A 25613-nucleotide genomic window follows, 5' to 3' on the forward strand; every position below is an offset into this window, starting at 1 on the left:
GTCTTAGCACGGAGACGGGCGACGTTGAACAGCTTGCCGTCAGCCCTGGTATGGATGTACACTCCCTCGCTGCAGTCCTTGAATGCGTACTGGAGAAGCATGGAGAAGAAGATGGCAAAGAGCGTCGGTGCAAGGACACAGCCTTGTTTGACTCCACTAATGACTGGGAATGCTTCAGATGTTGCGCCATTGAAGCACACTGTGCTGTGCATGTTCTCGTGGAATGACATAATGACAGCAAGCAGACGTGGGGGGCAGCCGATCTTCTGCAGGAGTCTGAAGAGTCCACTCCGACTAACCATGTCAAATGCCTTCGTCAGGTCTATGAAGGCAATGTAGAGGGGCATCCGCTGCTCGCGACACTTTTCCTGCAGCTGACGTAGTGAGAAGATCATGTCTACAGTTGACCTGCCGGCTCGAAATCCACACTGGGATTCTGGGTAGATGTGGGAGGCTAGGATCTGCAAGCGCGCCAAGGCAACACGGGCAAAGGCCTTTCCGACGATGCTGAGGAGGGAGATGCCCCGATAGTTGTTGCAGTTGCTACGGTCTCCTTTGTTTTTGTACAAAGTGACGATGTTGGCGTCACGCATGTCCTGTGGGATGTATCCCTGTTCCCAGCAAAGGCAGAGGAGTGTGTGTAGGGGCTGGAGCAGTGCTGGTTTTCCGATCTTGAGGACTTCAGGCGGAATGCCGTCGCTTCCAGGAGCCTTCCCACAGGCAAGGCAATTGATGTCTTTTCCGAGCTCTTCCAGGGTGGGCTGTGTGTCTAGCTCCTCCATGACAGGCAGGTCTGGAATGGCGTCCAGGGCAGTTCCAGTGACATTGTTTTGGGTTGCATATAGCTCGAGATAGTGCTCAACCCATCGCTGCAGTTGTTTCCCCTGGTCTGTGATGACTTCGCCCGTCTTGGACTTGAGGGGGGCGGTCTTGTAGCTGGGGGGGGCCTGTCACCTTTTTGATACCCTCATACATTCCTCTTGTATCCCCGGTGTCAGCAGCTGTCTGTATACTGTTGCAAAGGTTCAGCCAGTAGGTGTTGGCACAGCGGCGGGCGGTCTTCTGGGCGTTATTCCTTGCAATCCTTAGGGCTTGTAGTGTTCTGGGGCTAGGTGCAGCCTTGTATGCCAGGAGGGCTTTCCTCTTTGCCTCAGTCACGGGCTCCATCTCCTCCCAGTTTGCCTCATACCAGTCGACATTCTTTCGCTCCCTCTTCCCGTAAGCTGTGATGGCTGAATTGTACACAGAGTCACGGATATGGGACCACTTGGAATCAATGGTGTCATCAGGTGTCACTTTGGTGAGGGCTTCCTTCAGTTTGCTGATGAACTGCTGTGTTTTCTCTGGGTTGCTTGCACAGCAGGTGTTGATACGTGGGTGACCCTTCTTCTTGGCGTGGTGCAGCTTCTTGGGTAATATTCGCACCTTGCTGGCCACGAGGGAATGGTCCGTGTCACAATCGGCACTGTGGTAGCTGCGGGTAAGGAGGACACTGGCCAGTTCTGCACGCCTGGTGATGACGAGGTCTAGCTGGTGCCAGTGGCGTGAACGTGGGTGTCTCCACGACACCTGGTGGATCTCCTTGCATTTGAAGAAAGTGTTGGTCACACATAGGCTGTGGGAGCAGCACATCTCCAGCAGTCGCTGACCATTCTCGTTGATCTTGCCCCTTCCGTAAAAGCCGAGACAGGTGGACCAGGCCTCATGGTCAGCTCCCACTCTAGCATTGAAGTCTCCTAGTAAGTAAAGGCTTTCATTATTGGGGATACTGGATATTGCCTGATCCAGAGCCTCATAAAACTTGTCTTTCTCCTCGTAGGTGGAGTAGAGGGTTGGGGCGTACACACTGAAGATGTTGACCGGGCCTAAGGATGTTGACAGCCGGAGGGCAAGGATTCTCTCAGTACCTGATGATGGAGGTTCAATGAAGGCGATTAGCGTGTTCTTGACAGCAAAGCCTACACCATGCTGCCTAGGTTCATCCAAGGGCTTCCCCTGCCAAAAGAATGTGTAATTGGCTTCCCTGATGGTGCTGCTGTCAGCCAGTCGGGTCTCCTGGAGGCAGGCAATGTCGATGTTCAGTCGGGAGAGTTCTCTGTCAATGACAGCAGTCTTCCATGCATCGTCGATCTGCTGTAGGTGAGTGGTCAATCCAGGACACATGGTCCTGATGTTCCAGGTTGCAAAACGAAGAGTTGGAGTCTTTTTATTTCTTCTTTTAGTCTTTCCTGGTGCAGAGTTTTGTGGCCCACTTGTCGAGATGGTTCACTAAGCTCCACGCACCCAGTGAAGCAGGCAGGCCATGGCGGGCAGCACCTTACTGAGTGGGGGCTGCCTAGCTTGAGGCGGGTGGTAGCTGTCCAGTGAGACCTGATGATCTCTCCCACCGTCAGAAGTAACCCCTGGCGCCAAGCTCTACGCCAATCGAGCTTTGACTTAGAACCGGTAAACTGCTACTTCTCGTGTTGTGCCGACGCCGTACGACGACGCTGGAGTGTCCTCTCCAGTGGAGCTATGAAGCCTGGGCAGGGTGGTATGGAGAATCAGCTGTTGCCCATGCAGCAGATCCCCCTTCTCCACGCAGCTGGTGTGCCCAAGGGAACGACGAATGCCGATACAGCTTGGCACCAACGGCGTCGCAGGAGTTGCCGGAATGACGTTGAAGTCAATGTCATACCGCCTTAGGTGGCGCTCACCAATTAGTTTGAACTTTTGAGAGAGTGACGTAGGTAAGGTGAAGTTGTTTGCATTTGTAAGATGCACAATGGTGATAATGTTGGCATACCTCTATGTTACTTTTATGTAATGTGGCTGACATTTCTTTGGATACTGTACTTGTGGAAATTGTACATGATCTAAGCACATGGTAGAACAAAATGGATGCTCCCCTGTGCTTGACAAATTAACCAGAATTAATCAAAAGTACACTAACTTTAGCAATTATTAAAATAGGGAAAACGAATTTTGCTGAAGTAGACAATAGCATTTACTGAAAGTGCAATGAACCAAGTACAAAATATCTGAAAAGTAAAAAAAGTTATCGGCTCTTTTTTCTACAATTTACCTCTGAAGTCCAGGAAGTGAAAATGACCATGCGGAGCTAGCAGTTTTTTTAAACGAGCACATCTTAAGTGAGCCCAAGCTGTATACTCTAGAACCCATAGTACACCCATCAATCATATATCAAAATAAAGGGAATTAAAAGTTCTTTTAACAGCACCTAAGATATACAAAGTCTTTATTATATAGCCTGTATAACCAGTGAAGAAATCATGGGAAATTCTTTTTCCTTAAAATTCTAACCCTATGCAAAATACGAAACTGTAGAGCGCCACCTTAGGGACTCCATCTCCGGATTTTCTGTCGGGGTTTACTCCCTTAGCCTTTCCCATGAGTGGGTATAGCCACAAGGCAGCAGAGGTTTGGAATCGGAGTTTTCCTTCTCCTAGATGAGCTACCATCCAAGGTTTACGAGTCCCATCTACCTGAAGCAACTGGTTTTAAGGTGCCAGTGGGCTGCCTTCACCCCTTCTCCTGTTAGTAGAAAACATGGTCTGCCGGGCTTCAAATCTAAGCCACTCGTGAAGGCCAGGAGCTGGATTTTAGTTGACAGAGGCAGTAAGAGATGCAGGCCGTATGGGGCATTTTGGAGGATTGGGGCGCTTGTCTCCCATTCCCACCCCGGGCAATGTCAACCTTAGACCACAACCGCATCATATGACGTGCTTATATTGGTAACACCATATTACAGCTATGCAATACCACAGTACAGCCGTTCTTATTTATAGGTTCACCTATACATACATATTATCACTCTATTCTGATATATTTGTAATATATTTATAATACCAATATATTTTTAATTGTCATTTTGTTCTTTCCTGTTATTTTGATTGGTAACTATTATTTTCTTCTTCCAATTATATGTTCCTGTTTAATATGTAGCAGTCATTTTCTCACATTGTATTTACACTTACTTTGTCTTTTTTTCTTTATATTTTCATATAGTCTGCAACAAGATTGCTATTAAATGTAACAAATGCAGGTGTTTTGTGTTGGTAGAACGTAGTCTTGCCTTGTCTACACTAAATGTTAATTGACTGTTCTGGCCATCATAATTCTTATGGTGAATTCTTTACCACTCCGGCCATTGACCAAGCCATTGAGACATCTGGCCAACAAAGTGACAACAGTAATATATTTGAATTCCTGTCTGTCATCAGAACTATCTAACACTGTTGTTTGCAGTTTTCCTGTCATGTCACTTATTTTTATGACTAACATGATCTTTTTCGATCCAGTGCATTTGAAATAACTTATTTACCATGTGATTTCCCCCTCCACTTATTTATTCTCCTAATATCAATGTGATTTTGGTAACGTCTTTGAAAGAGGAAGGAATTTTTATAGTAAATTATGTTTCTTTGAAAATACTTACCCACTCACATTGCTATGAATCCCTCTCAAAATGTGAGCATCCTGTCTCAGACAGTGCTCAAGTCACAACTGACAATATATGTTAATGTAGCATCACCTAGTGGTGTAAGGGGAGGTACTCTATAAGAGTTATTCCCCTTTGTCTATGGCAGTATAGACAGATAGACTTTTAAAGGTCTATGCCTCAATGACAAAGAATCTTTTTTCCTTTTCACCATTATGTACATTTTTTTCCACTTAATTCATTTTACTATGCTATATTAACAGGATCAGTGGCATTGTATAGAAATATATATTCTGTACAAATTTAATGTTCCATCGTTGAAATGGCATTTGGTACTCTGTCTGAGTTTCCAATTTGAATACACAAGCTGAAATTATTTTCCACATGTATAAAACTGATTTAAAATTGATCAAAACTATTGTAAATAAATTTTGCTCTGGTGGTTCAGAGTTACTTTGTCTAAGGTCTTTCTATTAAGTTTTGAACTAAGGCATAATTTCAGCAGTGTGTATCTTGGTGAAGTGTAGTGTTTTCTTTCTCTTCTTGCAACAATTTTGAACTCTTACAAGAGTATTTTATGAATACAAAACTACATGATTGTTCTGAGTTTAGTAGGAATTGTTTTATATTGTGTAGGAACATGTTTAGGTTTGACACTTTTGACACATTTTCATACTATATTAAAACCATTTCATCTCTCTCTCTCTGTGAATAATCTTTTGTTGATTGCTTTGAAGATAATTGTTTGATAAAATTAAAGCACAATTGTTAGAAAAGATGTAAATGTTAATTTACCTTTAGTAAATGGTTCTCCTGATGGTGTGGTATGAAGGTTATAATTACATAAATTAACTGGAAGCCAGTGATTAAAATTATGTTTAGACAGATTTGTATTATTATGGGCTGATACAGTTTGTCTTGATGTGTTTGCTTTCAAATGCACAATTCAGTATAACTTAGGAGATAGATCATAAACACAATTGGTGAGCTAAAGAGATTTGGAAGGTAAAGTACAGCTAACTCTTTTTCTTCACCTTGGCAAGGTCTGCAACATTGAGCACAGATTGAAAGGATGAAAGCACTAAGATTAACTCCAAAGTCAAAATCCACACAGAAGATATCTCATAAACATACTCCTAATACTCTGTAATTGATTAACTGGACAAACTGAAGGGAAAAAAAAACAGAACAAGAGCTGTTATATGTAGTCTGGTATTATATATATATATATATATATATATATATTGTGCTAAGAAAATCTGATAACCCAATGCCCAGAGCCCCTTTAATTTTAGATCGGGCCTGTCCTACATTCTAAGTGAGGTACCCATCAGGCTTGTAAAAAATGTATAGTTTGCCTGAGGAAACTTTGATCTCGTTGATGAAATGTGTAAATTTATTTTCAAGATGTTGACATACATGCCATAACACGATACAATCTAAAACAGTTTACCACAGTCCTACATGAAATTGAGATCTCATTTTAATCAGATGGACGCTTTGCTAAAAATATGATTTTGTACTTCCAAACCCCGACACGATCATGTTTTGAGAAAACAATTTTCAGTAATCTTATAAAGAAATAAAAAAAAAGCAATAAAAATCAACAACAAAAAAACTTTCAGTCTATGCCTGTTACATGTAGTATGTATAAACAGTAATCTGTAATGATTGGAACTGATATAAAATTATCCCTTGGGCAGTATAAATAGCGGCAATTTAAGGAGAAAAGGTCAGGTATAAAATCAAAGTTTCACATTAACTGGTTGACAATAGCTATTGAGATGTGTTGAAGGTTGCAGTGGGTGAACCCATTGTGCTAATCTGTATTGGTAGGATCAGGAAGTGGAACAACCCATTATAGGTACATCACCGAGATGATGGATGAGTGTACAAGAACAAAAATTATATTATTGCCTTGAATGAGAATGTTCGAGCCGGTATGTTTTATATTTTTCACAAATTTACGAACAGCGGCAACATTTCTTTGAAGTCAGATTTTACTGCATATATAGAATGCAAGCATGATCATTTCAGTTATGGGAATCGTGTTCAATTGTAATTCATTTTTATTAAGTTTACATTCAAATTGTAGCCATTGCAATGTTGTGTGACGATATTAAAAAGAAGGGGAAATTATGGGCTTGTGAAAATTGGATTCTGGCATACCTGACAACTTTTCAAAAGTCAAGTAGGGGATATAACAACTAAAATAGTGAGATTTGGAACTAAAATGGGAGGTTTTTACATTGCATTTTTTAAGCACTGGCTTCAATAAATATTGACTAAACTTCCAGGTCCAGTAAGGGTGAAATTCTCAAAGGACGCTCCAGAGGCACCCACAGAAATGTTTGGGGGGAGGGACACGTATTGGTCAGCCATGAACTTTAATGGATGTAGGTCAGAACATGTTTAAAGGTCAAATTGGGGGAGGTGAATATTGCCCCCAGCCTCTTGCCCCAATGTGCAAGCGCTAATGGGACGTGCCATTTCTCCCTGTGACATGCTTTGTTTTCCCCCAGGACAAGCCCCTCTTTTCATTTTCTGGTCAGCTGTGGCTAAACTGCATAATAGCTAAAGGTTAGACGTAAGTACACAAACATCAGGCCTGTGTGACTAATTAACAGTTAATCATTATCATTGCGTTTATTGTGTGAAAAGGACTGCCCTTCAGACATACTTTAAAGAAACCATGTTCTACAGTGTGTTTATATAAGTGCCAGCAATTGATTGACACATGAACGATGCCCTATTTTGTTGTAACTTATGCCTAGGACTTCATTTTGTCTGTTCAAATCTGCAGTCACAAGTTACCTTACATGTGGCAACTGTTTTTCCCACATTTTATGTCCCACCATATTTCCTTAGGTTCAACTCTTAAGGCATGTAACACCATTTACTAAATAAAATATTTACTCAGAAATAGTTCTTTGGGGGCACATATATTGTGTGGTATATTTTGTTTTATTCCTTATTTTAATTTAAGCATGGTAATTAAAGTTTACATGTATGGTAGAGGAATGCCAGTTGTTGACCGGCTGAGAATCTTTGGCGGAAATGTAGATGCAATTTTGTTTGCAGAGAAAATTAGGCAGCATTCACAGTGATCATTCATGAGATTGAAACTAATCGGTGACATTTTTTAAAAATATTTTTATTTTGTTATTATAGTACTGTTGTAGGGGTTGAAAAAATCTGAAATTTACATGAATAATGTTTAATCTTAACGTTCTGTTTACTGAAGAAAAAACTTTGTAGTGGGATATTAATTATTTTGTCACATTTGTATTCACAAGTAATAAAATAAAATATGGCATCTGTGAATTGCATACGATATATCTATTTATGTATGGGTTTTTCTTCTGAGAAATGAAAATTGACATATAATGTAATAATCAGGATTTCTCTTGAAAAAAATTGGGAGATATTATGAGATCGGGAGGTTGGTGTGGAAATACACCAAAAATCATGAGGATTTTCTCCTGTCTTGAGAGTTGACAGATTTGAACTCTCTGGGCTTGTGGAATTTTAGTAAGGGCTTGTGAGTTTATTTAAATCACCAGCCTGGGTCCTGTTCCTTACAAAAATTTCTTTGAGCACTATATATATATATATATATATATATATATATATATATATATATATATATAAAGCAATAACTGACACTCCATTTACACAGACTCATTTACAAGGAATCATCCAAACAGAAAATGTATATAATATTCAGCTAAATATTGCTAATTAGTAAGAAAGATTATAATCTTACATGCACCAGTAAGAAGTAAAATATCCATAATATATATGCACAGTTATAAACCCACAAAATTAACTTCAAGATATTACCAGCACAGTTATTTAAACAAACACTGCTGCATCAAAACCAAATATTGGGTTCAGTAGCAATCACTGCAACCTGTGTGAGTCACTATTGTTTCTTTGCATAAATTCTGTCATTCTCTTCATTCTTTGTATATACGTTTCACTCTGTCCAGGTATATTGTTTCAATCTGTCTAGTAGGTATATTTGTTTGATCTTTCCTTTGTTTACTTGACTTTCTTCTGTAATGACATTGTTCTATGCTGTAGTAACTATCTATGTCCAGCAAGAGCAATATAATCCTAAAATTTCCTATTCAAATCTTCATTCAATTTCCTAATTTGTTGAAACAAGCCAAATTTGTTTTTTATAATTGTGATGAATACAAAACAAGTCTTCATGGAAATTGGGCCTGTGTCAGTGACACATTGTTAAAGACAGACAATGTGAGAGGTTAGAGCATCATCAGCCCATATTTCATGTTAACAAATTCAGTTCATCACTTTAGAGGACAGCATTCTGAAACATTTTGACATAAAAAAGAGGAAGGTTGGATGTTGAAAATTAAACTGACTCATAATATAAGCTATAAAGAGAAAATGGCACACACATTCTCCAATTTAACCCAATTTATGGACTGGGTCCATTTATGGGGTTAAATTGAATACTGCCTGTTCACATTTCTTCATATCTAACTTATGTTATGCTCTTTTGTTTTTGTTGCAGCAAATGCTAAGGAGAGCAAGTTGAATACTCTAAGTCTAGGAGGATGCTCATTGGATGACAATGACCTTTCACCTTTAAATGGAGCCCTGAAAAATAACCTGCAGCTACAGATGCTGAAGTTGTCAGCCAATAGGATCACAGATGTGGGTGCTGCCTCATTAGTTGATGCATTATTGAAGCACAAGTCTCACCCACTGGCAGTCCTTGACCTTTCTAATAATGAGGTACAAATTCTTTATGTTTAAAAACCTCCATATAGTTACTGCTATAATCACATTTGTTCTCTCTATGTATCAGGCAGTATTAATGAGCAGAACAAATACCTGAAGCAAACTACATTTAGAATCTTATAAAGTTAGAAATGTCTAGAATTTTATTTTCTCAGTTGTAAGTCATTCTTTTCATCTGGTCTATATCATAGTAAGTGAGAGACGTAGCAGTCACATTTTTGCCACCAGTGGTCAGGCAGCATTAACAGTTTGTTAAGATGTTGGTTGAAGCTAATCATATGCATGTATTTCTAAACCCTTTGAGAAATCTTCGTCATACTTGGCGGGGATCATTATGAAATTAAGACAATGACGAAACATTTATTTGACCTTATAACCCATTTACACTAGGTCACAGTCATAGAATATTGACTAAAAGTTTTTTATATATATATATATGAAATGCATTATTATAAAACTAAGACAATACAGTGACATGTACCTGCCTCTTTGATCCTGGGTCCAAATCACAGTTTTAGAAACTTTGTCCTAAGATTTTGGTTACAGTGTTTTTCATTTGCTTATATTTACTAATCCTTTTTATCAACAGTTTCTGTCATAAAGGGATGGATTATGATAAAAGCTTTTGCCTATTTGATCCTGTGGTAAATGTCATGTTGAAGGCTTGGTACAAAAAAGTTTTCTTTCGCTTTTGTAAAGCCCTTGATAGATTTTCTTAATATTTGGGTGACTTATTATGAATTAATTCTGTTACATGCACCTTTGATTGCAGGGTCAAGATCACACTCACAAAAGACATGTTTTGGGGGTTGGATTAAAGTTGCTTAGTTTGCTAACATTACCTAAGTCCCTTTTTATGGATTTGTTTTTGTTATAGAGCTAAGACAATTTATTCTGTGACACACTTTTTTATTTTTATTTTGATCAAAATCACATCTTTTACAGCAATGCATTGGTTACACTTGCTCAGTAAATTCTTTTACAGCCAGATGTTAAAATGAAGGTCACACATAGCATAAATAATAAATGTATTAACTCAATAAATAAAAAGTAATTTGAACAGGTGACAAGATCACATACCATGGCACCTCTGACCTTGTGTGGAGTTTCACACCAGTAATGTCAATGAAAGCAAGAAAGATTACACATCTTTAGAGTAACAATAGAATTAACTTATCTGGAGCAAAGCCAATTACCTAATAAGAGATATAGACAAAAACATCATTTCGTCCCAGTTACTGTGTTTTTTAACACCTCAGATAAACTATTTAAGTCGGAATCCATTGTGCTATGGTGAGAAGATCTCTCATCCTGACATTATGTAGGTTTTTACAAGAGAAAAGCAGATACATATCTCCATCGCAAACTCATGCACATCAGGGTAAAAAAACACAGACTGCTTTATAAGCGAGGGTGCAAGTTATTGAGGGACCTCCAAAAAGCCTGCTAAACATCCAGAGAGCCATGGGGTTGGAGGGGGGGGTGCCTGGGCTGTTTAATGACTGATTCCTCATTTTATGATCACTTCAAGAATAATTGTCAATAAAGTGCTTTTTATGCTGAAGTTGTTTGTTATTCTCTATGAATTACATTTATTTTCAAAATGACACACATCTGAAAGATCAATTACTTGGTTCTAACTGGTTTCAACAACCAACACAGAACACACAAAATAATGTATGATTCATCATGGCTTCTTGCTCTGTTGACTAGTCTGGTTCCTGGAGTGATGTATAATAGATAATAGTATTTTGTGAAACAATGAGTCTACAAAGCAGGTTACCAGATTAACTGTTGTTACACTACCAAACAAGATACATTTTATCAAAAACATGCAACATTTATTTTGAGAGACAATCATCTACGTTGAAACTCGATTTTTGTATTGTTCAATCAAAATAGGTAGCATTTTGGGTTGCCAGAGAGTGGAACATGATATGCAATCTGACATAAAAATATTAAACATTTATGTTATGAATGTTCAAAAATTTGTAATTCATCATATAATTTTCTTTCAGCTGACAAATGCAACAGCGCTAAAGCTCAGCTTCCTTTTTACAACCAAAAATCATACAACGAAACTCCACAGTCTGAACCTCTCTGCTAATATCATTAGTAAGTTTATCTATCAAATTTATTGCAGAAGTAACAAACGAATCTTTCTATTAAATATGTATAAAATCTAAATGGTTTTGATTTGTTTGCCTTAAAATTGCATGATTGTACATTTTCTTGATTTTGATAGTTGTCAGACTTCATTATAATAGAATTGCAAATTGCAAGGAAAAAGTTGTTTGATTTGTGCTGCATTTATTAAACTTTTGAACATTAAATACAATTTGTATCCACCTAACTAAAGTATAGAAAGTGCAGGGGAATGTAGCAATAGTAATGTCATTCTGTCTTTATGTCCATCCATTCATCTATGTGAACAATCATAGAGAAGGTGGTTTTCAGAAAATAATTTTGGTTGATGTTGGGGTGGAAGGGATAGGTCTTCTCAGATTCCAAATGTGCCTAGTGATTTGATGGCTGCTTTGTCTGCAGTCAAGGAGCTAAAAATGTGATTTTATTTCAGCTTGACAAATCAAGTTTCCTTGGCCTACTAATTTTCATCAAGCTTGATGTCACTTATGCAAGGGTTGCTCTTTGGGTTTTTTCTACTGAATAAATGAAGTTTCAGATATCCAATTAGCGTTATATTTCACATGCAGAGATAACTCTTTCGAGTCACAGGTCTAGATGTTAAAGGTTGAGTTCATTGGAGCTAAAATTGTCATTATGGGTTCCACATCATAAGTTCCTGCACCCAATTTTGCCAGCTTCATAGTTGCATTGCACTCGAGGCAATGCACTTCCTAGTGAGTCTTTGATTAATAGAGCAAAGGTCAATTTCATTGGATGTGGAATTGCTGGTCAGAATCAGCCATTCTTCTGATGGTTGTTTTGATCCCCCAGGTGTGTAATTCATGAGGATATAGCTACTGCTTGGCATATCAATTTTTGTTTTGGTGTGGTATAACTCAAACCATTCCAGGTTTCTCAGTGAAACTTGTACACATTTAGTACTCATATTGAACTGTTGAACTCTATAGTGCCAATTTTAGTTAATGTTTTTATCTATTTTATGCCCATCTGTCCATATTCCACCCATTTAGTTCTCTAGCATAACTCTCAAAAACGTTTCAGGGTATCTCAGTGAAACTTGGTACTTGTACTGGGCATGTGGTCCAGATAGGCTATTTGCAACAGTTTTTCAGTCTCATTATATTTTGCAGTTACTATTCCATTTTTCTTTCCATTCTCCGTCGATTATCCACATAAATTGTTCATTTGTGGAGCATAATTCTAAAATCATTCAGGGTATAATTGAAACTTTGAACATATAGGACTAAGAGTCAGCTAGTCTGGGTAATATGCATTTTCTAGGCTCAGTTCTTCATTTTAAATATTTTTATACCTTTGCTCATTTTTCTGTATATCCATCCATCCACATGTTTGTCTTCAAAACCATCTAAGTTACCTCTATGAAATTTTTTATACTTATTAGACTATGTACCTTTTAATATTCACAATTTTCATTTTGAGTAATTTATAATATTTTCATTCAATTGTCTTATCATCCATTCATCATGAATGCTTTATTTCTGGAGTACAACTTCAGACCTTTAAATATATCTCTGTGAATCTTGGTACATGTGCTTGGCTTGTGAATTAAGTGTATATTTGTCTTTTGATATTCATAGTTATTTAGTTCCAATGTTTTTGTCCATTTGTCCATCCATCCATCCTTTATCCACACTTTGTTTCCATGGCAGGAGTTCATAACAATTTAAAATATCTCATTACAATTTGGTACCCAAATCAGACTAGTGATGTAGATGTGCCTTTTGCTATTCACAATTCTTCAGTTTCATAATTAATGTTTTGGTTCATTTGTCTCTTCAGTATTTGTCCATCAGTAACACTTTCATTTTGGAAACAAAACTCTGTCACTTTCCTGCATACTTTATATGTATAAACTTATTATTGTGTCACATGACTCACATTTTGGCAGGGCAAAGCTGTAGATAATTTCATCATTGTGACTTGAGTCTTTGATGTAGTTTCAGTAGTAGTTCTACATAAGTGGGAAACCAGGAGAATATGTCATCTCTAGATGGCTCTTTTGTTCATTTTGGACATCTTAATTAATGAAATATTGCCCATGTCCAACAATTTATTTTTCAGAATCATGTTTATTTGAGTATACAGGAAATGAATTTTATTCAGGGTAATTGCTTATATTTAATGCTACTTATGTTTACGTGTTGTCATATTACATCATATGTATGAAATTTAATTTACCCATCTCATAGTGCTGATATACTTTATCACAAATATTCAGTATGTTATGCCATATCGTACTTTATATACTTACATGAATCAAGTTCAACTACAAACAACATAGACCCTGATATGCCATTGCATAATGTTCCAGGGGATCTGAGTATGTTTTGTTTGTTCTTGTGATTACTCCTAATAAACTGCATAGACCTAGATCTGCTGACACTTTATAAATTGGCAGTTCTAGGTCTATGCAGTTTGCAATTGGATCTGACTAACATACAAGTATAAACAGTAGTACAAAATGTTGGTGACATCTGAATGAAGCTCGTAGCACTGAATGCTTTTAAATTAATAGTTAACTTACTCAACATTAGTATAATTTGGCATATTATGTAGAATCTTTTATTATTTTTTTCAGTGATTTCTCCAGGATTTTCATCCACTGGGGAAATTCCCCCACTTACACAGTTTTTAAGAGGACAATTTTTATTTGAGAACATTATTCATCAATAGACCTTTTTGGCATGTTTCAGCAAATGTGTGATAACTAGCTTTAAGTGATTAGAGATAAAACTTGTTACTTTTTTTTGTCATTATGGGCACAGTGACATCAGTTGTGTAAGATGACTTTAGCCCTATGTTATATGCATTACAGCTGCATGTAGTAACACAGATTTTACCACTGAATACTGAAAACTGCAAGCCAGTCATTGTAACACCTCACCAATATGCAGTTGGTAAGACCCCTATTGATAATTAATGAAAGATCTCATTGCTTATTTGGAAAAAGTCACAGAGCGAGTGCTTGATTATGACAGTTGATCTAGAAATCAAGCACTTGTATAATCATATTGAACTTTGTTAATATTAATGAATCTTAATAGCTTCCTCATGCTCATGGTATATTGACTGTATGCAATTTTTGTTCACTATTTACCTTTTTGTGTGATCTCTTTTAATTGGGTATTGTTGATTCATGTACATGTCTTAATTGGGTATTACTGATCCATGTACATGTCTTAATTGGGTATTATTGATCCATACACATGTCTTAATTGGGTAGTATTGATCCATACACATCTCCTAATTGGGTATTATTGATTCATGCATGTTTCTTAATTGGGTATTATTGATTCATGCACATGTCTTAATTGGGTATTATTGATTCGTGCATGTTTCTTAATAGGGTATTATTGATTCATGCACATTTTTCTGCATTCAGAGAAGGACGGTCTGCTTAGTATTTTCTCTGCTTTGGGAGGAAAAAGTCCACTTCAGACTCTTTACCTGAGTCAACAGAGGGATTCACTTGAAGAGGCAGAGATGGTTGAAATTTTCCATAAATTGGCAGCCATGCTAGGTAAGACTTTTATCTTGGAAAATACTATGTCATCTCAATTACTAATCAGTTGGGCATATAATGATACTTTTAGTCTGTCCATTGGTCTGTCCATCTATTTATTACCACATCTGTTATCATGTCCATATAGTAACTATGTGCAACATTATTCTTGGCTTCACTGGGGTCTTTGAGAGACAGGTCAGAGGTAAAATGTTCCATTTCAATTCCACAGAAATTTTGAAAAAGGTTTTAAACAACCTTTATTTTTGTGACCATAGCAGAAAGAGACATCATATATATATATATATATATATATATATATAAGATTTGGAATATGACCTCTGAAGTTACAATCTAGAGATTAGATTTAAATGTGTGTGTGTGATAAAGGGTAGGAGATATGCAGTAGTGAGCCATCTAAGTTGATAAAGAATTTGGTATTTGCAGTGTCTTTCAGTTTTAATCTTTACACTGAATGTGGAAGGTGGACTATGTGTTTTTAGGTACTATGATATTTGAAGAGAGGTGATCAGTAAATAAATTTTCAAAAGAATTAGGAAAGTTGTCACAAGCGTATAGTCTCAGTAGCAATTATTGGTCTAAAACAAATAAAATACGTTTTGAAAGTCCATTACCTCAAAAGAATTTTTGGGACATCAGTTATTTTAAATTTTAAACCAATCTGTAGGATGACATTTTCGAGAAAAAAGTTGTTAATTTTATGTGTTTCAGTGACAAAAGAAGATAATTAGAAATGAATGTAAATTGATTGTTGAAAGAAAATTGTAACCTATGTCAGGTATTTATTCACTGCATTTCTTGAGAAGGTCTCTGCTACGTACTCATTGAACAGTATTGATTGCTGTGTGTCACTTCATGGATGGCATAATTTTATGAGGAACTTAGTTTGAACTATGGTACTTATAATTCAAAACAATGAAAACAAAGAAGTTACAGTTATTGATGAGGCAAATTATTTAATATTAAATAAACAAACTTAGCAGAATAGTTTTCCTACTCAATTTCACACGTTGTAATAAAAGCATACTCATGTGACTAAATACAAACACTCTTTCGGAAATTTGAATTCGTCTCTGTAGCTTGTTTCTGCATCTGAACACTCCAAATTGTGAAAATTGTTTTGCCCATAAAGCATGATCCATGTTATGTCCTTCTACTTTAAACTTCACTTTATTTCTGAAATTTTTTGCCATTATCATTATGTTTATAAGTAAATATGTGCCTAAACACTTGTGTTATAATATTATACTTATCATTATTTCTTCAACTTAACATTTTTATTTTATCTCAGGTTTCATGGTGCAAAAAGAAGGGGACAAGATCAAGGTTGGCTGTTGTGATCTTCCCAACTTACCTGAGAGACTGAGGGTACAGCTTAATGGTCTTGGAGGACATACAGGTAAAATATATTTATGCATCCAATCTGGTCATTACCCTCTCTTACCTATACGTCAGGTTAAAAAAATTCAAGATTGTATTTTTATTTCATGATTCCTTCGTCAAATTGTTACCTTTTTCTGTAAATTAACTACATTATTTATACAAAAATACAGTTGTATTCACTGTTAATTCAAATTTCATGCTTTTTAGAGTCATCATGTAATGATGGCAATTTTCTTACTCCTCATCTCAACATATGTATCATGACCCCGTATTGTGCCTTTTACAGTTATATTAGTTAACTCAAATAAAACAAGTTTTAGAAGGCATAAATACTTTTATATATGTGAATAATACGTCACACCATTATTCCCACTCTTTCTAAAGTATTGGGAGTATTGTGATTTGCTCTGACCATCATCTTTCCATCTATAACTACTTAACCTCCTAAACTACTGGGTATAATTTATCAAATGTGGTACATTGGTTATCCTTCTGCCACAAGGGTTTGTTTTTTAGGCTTCATAATTTGGGGTCCCTGAGAGGGGGGAATATGTCAGATATATAAGAACTGCTATTACAGTGACATTTTAAAAATATTCTTGGATGATTTTTTTGTACATGAGTTTGTAGAAGAATACATACTATATATGTAACTGAGTTTTTTTATGGCTGGTGTCACAGTTCAAAGGAGATGTGATATCAGCATCAAGAGGAGGGGGAAGTGGCAGACATGTAATAAAATGCAGGGGATTTGGTATGGTAGCCATCTTAATAGCTTTAGGTGCATGACACATGTATGAATAGCTTAACAGGATTATAAAAAAGGTCAGGGTCACATTAATTAACAAATGAAATATTCTTCATCTTCTGAGAAATGATTCTTAGTTAATATGTACAATTAAAGCTCCTATAAAGTTCTCCTAATGGACTTTATTAATTGATTTTAATGAGCAGGTGCCTCTCCAATGCAGATAAATTCAGAACCTGAGCTTTTAAAACATTGTGGCTGCTATATAAAGGTATATATGTCTATATTTGTGCTGCAAATTTGACTACAAGAAGTCTTAATTTTAAACTTTAAATTATTAGATAATGTACCTTGTCATCTATTTAGGATTTGATATTTGTTGAAGCTTTCACTTAATTTTCACCATTATTGCCTGAAACTTATTTCATATTTTCAGGTGAAATTGGTAAGATGCTGGACAGCCCTAGAATATTGACAGATTACACACAGGATAGGCTGCCCACTCTCTCTTTGGCACATGTGATGGAAATCTGTGCTTTTCTCAAGGGCCTAAGTAAGTTTAATGAAGTAAAGGACCACCGAGAAACACACTGATGGGGAATAGCTCTGAAAGCCCATTTCTCCATCAAATACATTAGCTTACCTGATTACATTAACATTAGGATTACACTCTGCTGCAATCAAATACAACCCTCTCTGAAAGAGAAAAACATTTTTATTGCATAAGACAAAGGGAAGCAGCTCTAGCAGGTTAACTCCCTTCATGTTTGTTAGTTGGCCACTGGTATACTAGGATGTAACCTGTTTCCAACTTATATTTAATGCTGTAAAGATAGACATCTGGAATCCAATTTATTCTGTATTTAGATCCAACTATCACTATTTGATTTCATTGATGTAGCAAGTCAAAATGTTTTACATTGTGCATACAACATTTTTGTGAATTCAATGCCAGTGAATTGATTCATATTTTTGCATCTATCATACCCATTCATTATTGTCACATGTGATTTGAATTGTTAATGTGTACTTGAATGCATGACATTTTGTAGTACACTCGTTTCAATGTCCAAGGTCCAGCTAAGACATGGGATTGATCTAAACTGGATCATTCATTTTTTTCTTCACTGTTTCAGGATGTAAGTATGTTCATTTTTCAGTGTGACACTATGATTGCATGATCAGTGTTGACATGTCCAACACTTATTTGAATATACCGATTTATATGACATCATGTAAATATCTTAGCTGTGCATACTGTTGAGGTAGGTGGGGTAGTAAACCATTTCCATGTCCTTCCATTATGCCCTGTCTAAGGCCTTGGATTGTCACTAAGAGTTTAACACATCATCCATAGAGACAGTGTTACTCCTGGTTGACATTAAAGTAAGTTTGGTTTTGGTTCACAACATGAACCACCTTATTTGATGGATCATCTGTGATGAGAAGTCAGACCTTATCCCATTGCAACACTTTGTCCCTCAAGGTATAAAACCCATAAGGCATATTAATTAGGCGTTTTCATCCCAATTGCATCAAAAGTATCATTCATACTTTGGAGAAAGCATCAACCAAGACATCCTCAACAGAGCAGCATTCCTGTACATCATACTACAAAAACATTTGGTAAGATGGGTTACTTTCATGACATGAGCAACCTCTTTAGCAATTCAAGGTAGATAATTAATGTAGAGAAGTCATATTTTATCCCTTCCTAACATAAGTCCATCTAGATCTGTAACTCTGTATGCATGTTAACTTGGCATCTTTCTCCAAAATGCATCAGAAGTATTATAGCTGATTTGTCAGAGAAAGCATCAGACAAGATGTTCTTTACATAAGGAAGTATTTTACAGTTCCTCAGTCAACTCATTGTGGTGGTGAATCTGTTAAAATGCCAGTTGATCAGGTTAGGAGCACACTTTCTACTGGAATTTGTGATGGTCATGTTGTTGTTGTAGGGTTTAATGCCATTTTTCAGCACACGATAGGCCATATATGGCGGCCAGTATCGTTGGTGGAGGAAGAACCCGGGAAAACCCCGGAAAGAACCACCGACCCACGAGAAGCTACTGGCAAGCTTTCTCACATACCCACATTGGCTGAATCCGAGACTCGAACCCACGCAGACAGAGGTGAGATGGCAGTGGTCCGTAACGGACAGCGCTTTAGACCACTCGGCCACTCGGGGCCCCTGTGATGGTCAGTGGTAAGCAGATGCTTCAAAAGAAGACTCTTTGTATCATACACTTGAAAATGAAAGCCATTCTCAATGCCACTCATACTTTAGTAGAATACATCTGAGGAAACACATTCATGATAATGTCATTATTAAGGAGAGGAGCTGTCCCTCCTTGAAACTTCCATTATAACTGTGCCATATGGGGTTATGGAATGCATGACCATTTTCTGGATCCAGAATCATGGGTCATTGATACTCTTTAAGTCCTCTCAGAAGTAATGTTGGCGTACTCCTTCCCTCCAGCACTCTTGTTTAAGAAGATAATTCAGAATATTGCTAACTAAAATGAAACTTTTTTTATTCAAACAAATTTGGATCAACAATCAACTCAATTTATTGACAGACATACCCAGAGAAGTCATAGCCACCTCCACATCTCTCAAGCATTTGAGATTGCCACTATTCCATCCATGCCTGTCTCTATTCAGGGTTGTCATTATTGGAAAGGAGTTTGGATTTTCAATCATGAAGGGCCACAGATGTTTCAGATCCTCCACTCTCCACTTTCACAAGATATGAGAGAAATCAGGTGTTGCCAAAGCAACATTATGACACTACTTTCAGCACCTGTTCCCCAGCAGTTAAGAAGACAAGAAGTTAGCCTTATTGCAATCAAGGATATTGATTCATGGTTTCAGACATGTTCAGACTTCATGGAAGAGACAATAATCCAGGCCTCAAATATGATGTCTTAATTTGGGATATAGTAGAGTCAGCTGACTGGCACACTCAGTCTACCTTCTCTACCTTCCGTTTGTGACATGGCCTTGTTAAGTAGAGAACTGAATCTCACTGGGATAGTGGCAGCTGCACAGGCTGACCTTACTCCATTCATGATACCAAAGCCTTAACCCAGGCATGAATTGGACCCTCTCAGTGGATTAGCCTTCAAAACCGAGACAGTTGTCAAGTTTGGAATCCCATAATGTTGTCCCGTGGAATCTACTAGGTGACATAGGTAGAGGTAGAATAATCAGCATTTCTACCTCCTCTTACCTACCCTCCTAATTTTGATTTACTAATAGTGTTGATAAAATTATATTTAAGCTACATTATTTACCCTCATAAAACATGTTTGCTTACAAAACATTTGTTCAGCAGGTATATTTTATTTTAAAGAAACACTATCTAAATTTTTTAACCACTACATAGTTTCTTACTAATTTCAATTCTACAAAAACATCCCATACTCATGTCCACATGATACATCCAGTTGCTGTATCTGTTTGTTTCATCATGTTCATATATGTGGTAGGAGGAAACAATATCAGGATGATTTGAAGAATGCTTTCCTTAAGTTATCAGATATATTCAACTAAAACACATCTTGTATACTGAATCCTGTAATCAAAAGTGGTAAATGATGTCAGCAAATGAAACAGTCACAAGTTGAGCAGTCATCTGTTTAATAAGCGAAGGTGATAGATATGGGAAAAAGCTGAGTTTATAATTGTCTTAGTTATTGTAAACTCATTATACAAGTTTATGAAGGCAAGGCAAGTGAAGGATATATTTTTTCAGTAATTCGCATAAATTTAATACTATTTTCTTTATAAAAATGCATACTATTTTGAAAAAAGTAGCCTTACTTTATCCCTGCTTTTTGAAAAAAACCCTGATAATGCTAATTTCTAAGTTACATGAGACATTTACCAGGCATTTTTCATAATTGAAATCTGCTTTTCTTCAAGTTTTGACATTGATGAGGGAAATGTTTATTTTAAAGTGCAAGAATTGAGAAAAAGAAATCTTTCAGATTTCTGAAATGTATTTTTTATTAAATTAACACAAAACTCTAGTCCTTTACCAAAGACGTTTTCTCCCAAGAACAGGTCTGTAGCACTGTAAAATATAGTGTACTCACTTTATTTTCAGACACTGGAATTTGTGTATGGTCAGAGAAAGAGTGGAATATGATAACTGGAGCCAACAAGGCAGCTTCAGATGTACCTTCATGGCTACAGGTAGACTTAACATAATGTAAACATGATAAAATGTTACACTCATTTTTGCATTACCATATTTAAATTTTTTGTTGTGACTAACTTTTGCAGTGGTTGATTTGCTGCATTTTATTTTACATACTAACCTTGTTGTCTGTTTACTAGAGTTGAAGTTTAAATATTTTAAATCATCCATTTTATGAGTAAATTGCATCTAAATTACATGTACTACATGTTTACGGCCACTTCTGTTTGTGTGTTTTTCCTTTGTGTTTTGATTGTTAATGTTAGTTTGTTTAGTATTCACTGCAATGTAATCAAACAACTTATCATGGTCATGAAAATGATAAAAGATCAATTGATTCTTCAAGTATACATTTTATGATGAACTTTATGGAATGGTTTTCTCTTCCCAACCTGAGATATACCTTTTCTATCAGCTACATCAGTTATAAATGCTATCATATATCAACATCATTGGATTTGTTATGATAATGATATTGCCAAAAATATAGATTAGCAGTGCCATACAGATTTGAGATTCACTCGCCTACCCCACCCATGATCTAGCCTGTGTAAATTTATTGCCAATTAACTAATAAAGATAAGAATGTTTGCCATAATTAGCTGTGCTCAAGCATTAGTATGTTTCAAGTGATTCATGTTTGTCAGATATAAATAGTAACAGTCTTTAGGCACTGGCCACTGGAAAATTTTGGAATGTTCTGCAAGCTCTAACCTTGGCCTTGACAAGGTACCTTTCTTTACTGCACTTTGTAGGGAAATAGTATAAATATCATGATATTATAGGAATGATATTGCATAAAGTGTTGTGATAAAACTTAGGCTCATGTTAGTAACATTAATAGCGGACCATTGAAATTGAATACAGGAAACTTTAATGTCAAGAATTTATTTTGATTCTTAGCATGATGAGTAAAATGATATAGTTCTTACCCACATATATTTTGCAGGTTTCAGTTGAAAATGGTTGATGCAGAACTCAGATGCATTACTCATTTTTCTTTGTAGCATTTTTTTCAACCTAAAATCAGCATTTTGTTTATGAAAATTTGACATCTAAAATGTTATTCTCACTCAATATTTAAATGGTTTTATCCCCACTTGGGTCCTGTTGTGTCCAGTTTACATATATATACCTTAAATTCCAGTGTAATGTTTTGATAGTACTGTATCCCCATAGTTTACTTGTCTAAGCCTTAAATACCAGGGCTGTTTTGGTGTTACTCAGTACAATAATGTGCTTTATTTTCAAGCCTGTCATGGACTTGATATCAAGCATCATATAATCATGACATTTTCAAAGGACACTCAGTTCTTGATGTCTCAATGATGTACCCCTTTCTTTTCATTATCTGTATTGGCCTATAAAACCTGTACTAGAATAACATAAACAATTTGTCTAAATCTAAGCTTAAATGAACTGTTTGATATCATCATTGAATGGTCAATTACCTCTGAAGGTATTATAGTGATGGTCAGTTGACCTTCTGAAACTGAAGATATTATAGTGTGATTGTAATGAGAGTTTTCTTGTGAGAACACATGAAAAATGTGGCATCATTTGTATATTATTATGTATACTGAGTACATGTGTTAACAGAACTACTTAGCCTTGTAGTTTATTTGATTAACGGCACTTCTCTTCAACATGTTACTTACATATGGTAGGGTTTTTGTGTGCATGTAGATTCTTTCATGATGCATTTTCGAGCTCTAACACTCATGTAAAGCTTTAGAATAAAATGTTTTAATATAGCTAAACTTCACCATAAGTTTGCATCATCAAACTCTAGACTCTAGATACATTAGACTTCAGAGTTCAGTATTATTTATTTGTAATGATATGGACTTATGGAAATATATGCAGAAGTTTTGCAGATAATTCAGTTCTCTACATTTCATTTTTCAAACAATTGCTTTACTTGGATTTCTTTTGTTAAAAGTTTACCATTTGTTTGTCTTAGGAAGGAAATAACTCTTGCAAACATAGTTCTTGCTCTGAATTGGAAAATTACCCAAGTTCTTTCTTTCATTGTAGTAAGCAATAATTTAGTTTTTACATGTAAGTTAAATAATATAAAATTAATTATCATTTGGACATCTAAAATATCAAGTTTATGTGTATAGTTGTGTATATGCTTGTATATGTGTCTGATTCTAGAATCATCAGTTAATAATTAGTAAATTGAATAACAAACAATTTGTATGAAGAGGCATTAGCAAATTTGGGAAATCCCTAGATTGAATTTGAGACTTTCATAAAATGGCAGGGAATTATCAAGTTTAGGGAGATGAGAATCCTGGATTCTTAATCCAAAAATTCTGCCTAGAGTTCTGAATTTGATGATTGGTTGGTCATTATGATGACCTTCATAGTGGATGTGTTATATCATTGCTTCAATCAAAGTGTGACTGACAAGTGACATTGGTTCAACTGAAACAAAATGGCAGACACAGGATTATCAAGTTTAGTTTTAGTATATGAACTGAATCAAGATGGCACATGAGATGGTCATCTTTGTTTTGACTCCATTGTTCTGTGCAAGAACAGAATCATGTTCTGGTTGACTCATTCCTGGTCTGAGTGACAAAACAGATCCCGGATCTGTATCAAAAGACTGACAAACTTTACATAAAATCACTGCATTTGCTATTACTAGTAGCACGTTAATCAATACTTAATAGAAGGTAGACATACTTGGAGATAATCCAGTTTATTTAATTAATTTTAGCTGAGTAAGAGTAGGGATTTGGGTGTTTATCTCAGCAACCTTCCTGGCAACACGACCACTCAGAAGATTGAGGCAATTCTAGAAATGGAAGCAGATTGCAGTTTGGAGGAAGTCTGCTTTATGAAGGTATTCATTGTGAGATACTACATACAAGTGTGAAAATATTTTTATCAATTATATGAAGATTCTGTGCTTTAGAAAAATGAAATTTTTGTTGTTATTCACAGAAAAAAGTGTACAGTAAACTGTCATCACTGTAACCTGGCTTTCATGTTACAAATTGGCCATCTGTATATAATTTCCATAAAGTGTGGTCTCAACAGTGACCGATTGATCAAGGTTTTGCAGTATGGGTACATGATTGTTATTTTTTATTTCCTTTAGAATCCATTGTTAATTTAAAATGATGACTATATTCAATATAAACCATATTATTCAAATTATAAGTTCAAAGTTGATGATAAGCCTTTCTCCCAACCTTTTAATAATTTCTGAAACTTTTATATCAGATAGTCTTATTTAATGAAAAGCCTATTTGAGCTAATTGTGAAAGAAATACTATGATTTCTGATTTCTGTTCACAGCAATCTGCCTATGAAATACCAAGTCAAACACTGTAAGGGTTGATCATTGGGCCAAGATCTGTAAAGCCCTGGTCTTGACACAGTGTAGCTTTTGGAAAATATTTGTTATTATTCTTTATAAGTTGAATAACAAAGCCATGTCCTGTCATTATCTCATTCATCAATATTTGTAAAACAAAATGAATCTTTTTAAGCAAGCATGTCACAAAGCTAAGTTGCTTAGAATCCTAAATTTTGTGTCCATTTTGCAGGATCCAGTGACTAGAAGTATCAATGGCACTGGCTGGCTCCTGCTTTCTGATGAGACCTCAGTTCAGAAAGCTGTGGACTTCTTCAACAGTGGAGAGGTGGGTCTGTCCATTGGACTGTCTTTCCCTTTGGTATTGTATTTGTGCTTAAGCCTTTTCCATATTGTCCCTAGCTTTATATATGTTTCTTTTTTTTTCTAAAATCCAAGATAACTGCTTGAAAGCTAAAGCATTATAATAATGTAGTAACAATGTGCTAATCCATTTCTTTTAGCTCCACTAGTCAAAGATGACCTGTTTTGTTTTTTTTACCATCCATTAAAACAAGTTTGTTATTGCAACTCCTCCTAAAATTAATTTTTTTACATGAAATGTCACATAGTTAACTTGTTGGTTGTAAATGAAAACCTTGCTGATTGAATATCCAATATAGCCACTGTAGGGTCATCCTTAAAATCTTGTTATTGTTACTCCAACTGAATCAATGATCAAAAATCAACATGGGTTTTTCTCAAAAAGACTTGTTATGATGTCTTGTTTGTGATAAAATAAAATTCTTTTAATATGATATCCTCTTGGAAAGCCTGTTATAACTACTTCTTTTGACCAGTAGACTTGTAGGTCTTAACTGAAGATGGTACTACTTGGATGTCAGACATGGCTGATGTGGCAACCATCTTAAAAATCATATTGCTACACCTAAATCATTTTAACATGGGGTTTCCACTATGGCAGCCATCTTTAAAAGTTAGCTTAATCTGCTTCTCCTGAATGGAAATTCATATTGACATTGAGATTTTCAC

General features: G+C 36.0%; 1 protein-coding gene across 2 annotated transcripts in view; it reads left to right on the top strand.

The window, feature by feature from the left end:
- LOC149794030 (uncharacterized) overlaps positions 1–25613 on the top strand; it is a 67955-nt gene that overhangs the window by 32726 nt on the left and 9616 nt on the right. For both annotated transcript variants that reach the window (XM_089967970.1, XM_089967969.1), the window contains 8 exons: positions 8985–9208; positions 11233–11329; positions 14766–14903; positions 16198–16305; positions 17474–17590; positions 21155–21243; positions 23979–24104; positions 24814–24909. In XM_089967970.1, coding sequence (XP_089824096.1) covers positions 8985–9208; positions 11233–11329; positions 14766–14903; positions 16198–16305; positions 17474–17590; positions 21155–21243; positions 23979–24104; positions 24814–24909 — 995 coding nt within the window. The remainder of the gene's footprint in view (positions 1–8984; positions 9209–11232; positions 11330–14765; positions 14904–16197; positions 16306–17473; positions 17591–21154; positions 21244–23978; positions 24105–24813; positions 24910–25613) is intronic.

This window comes from Sinohyriopsis cumingii, chromosome 8 (assembly GCF_028554795.1).
Source record: "Sinohyriopsis cumingii isolate HCF-2022 chromosome 8, ASM2855479v2, whole genome shotgun sequence".
NCBI classification, from domain to species: domain Eukaryota; kingdom Metazoa; phylum Mollusca; class Bivalvia; order Unionida; family Unionidae; genus Sinohyriopsis; species Sinohyriopsis cumingii.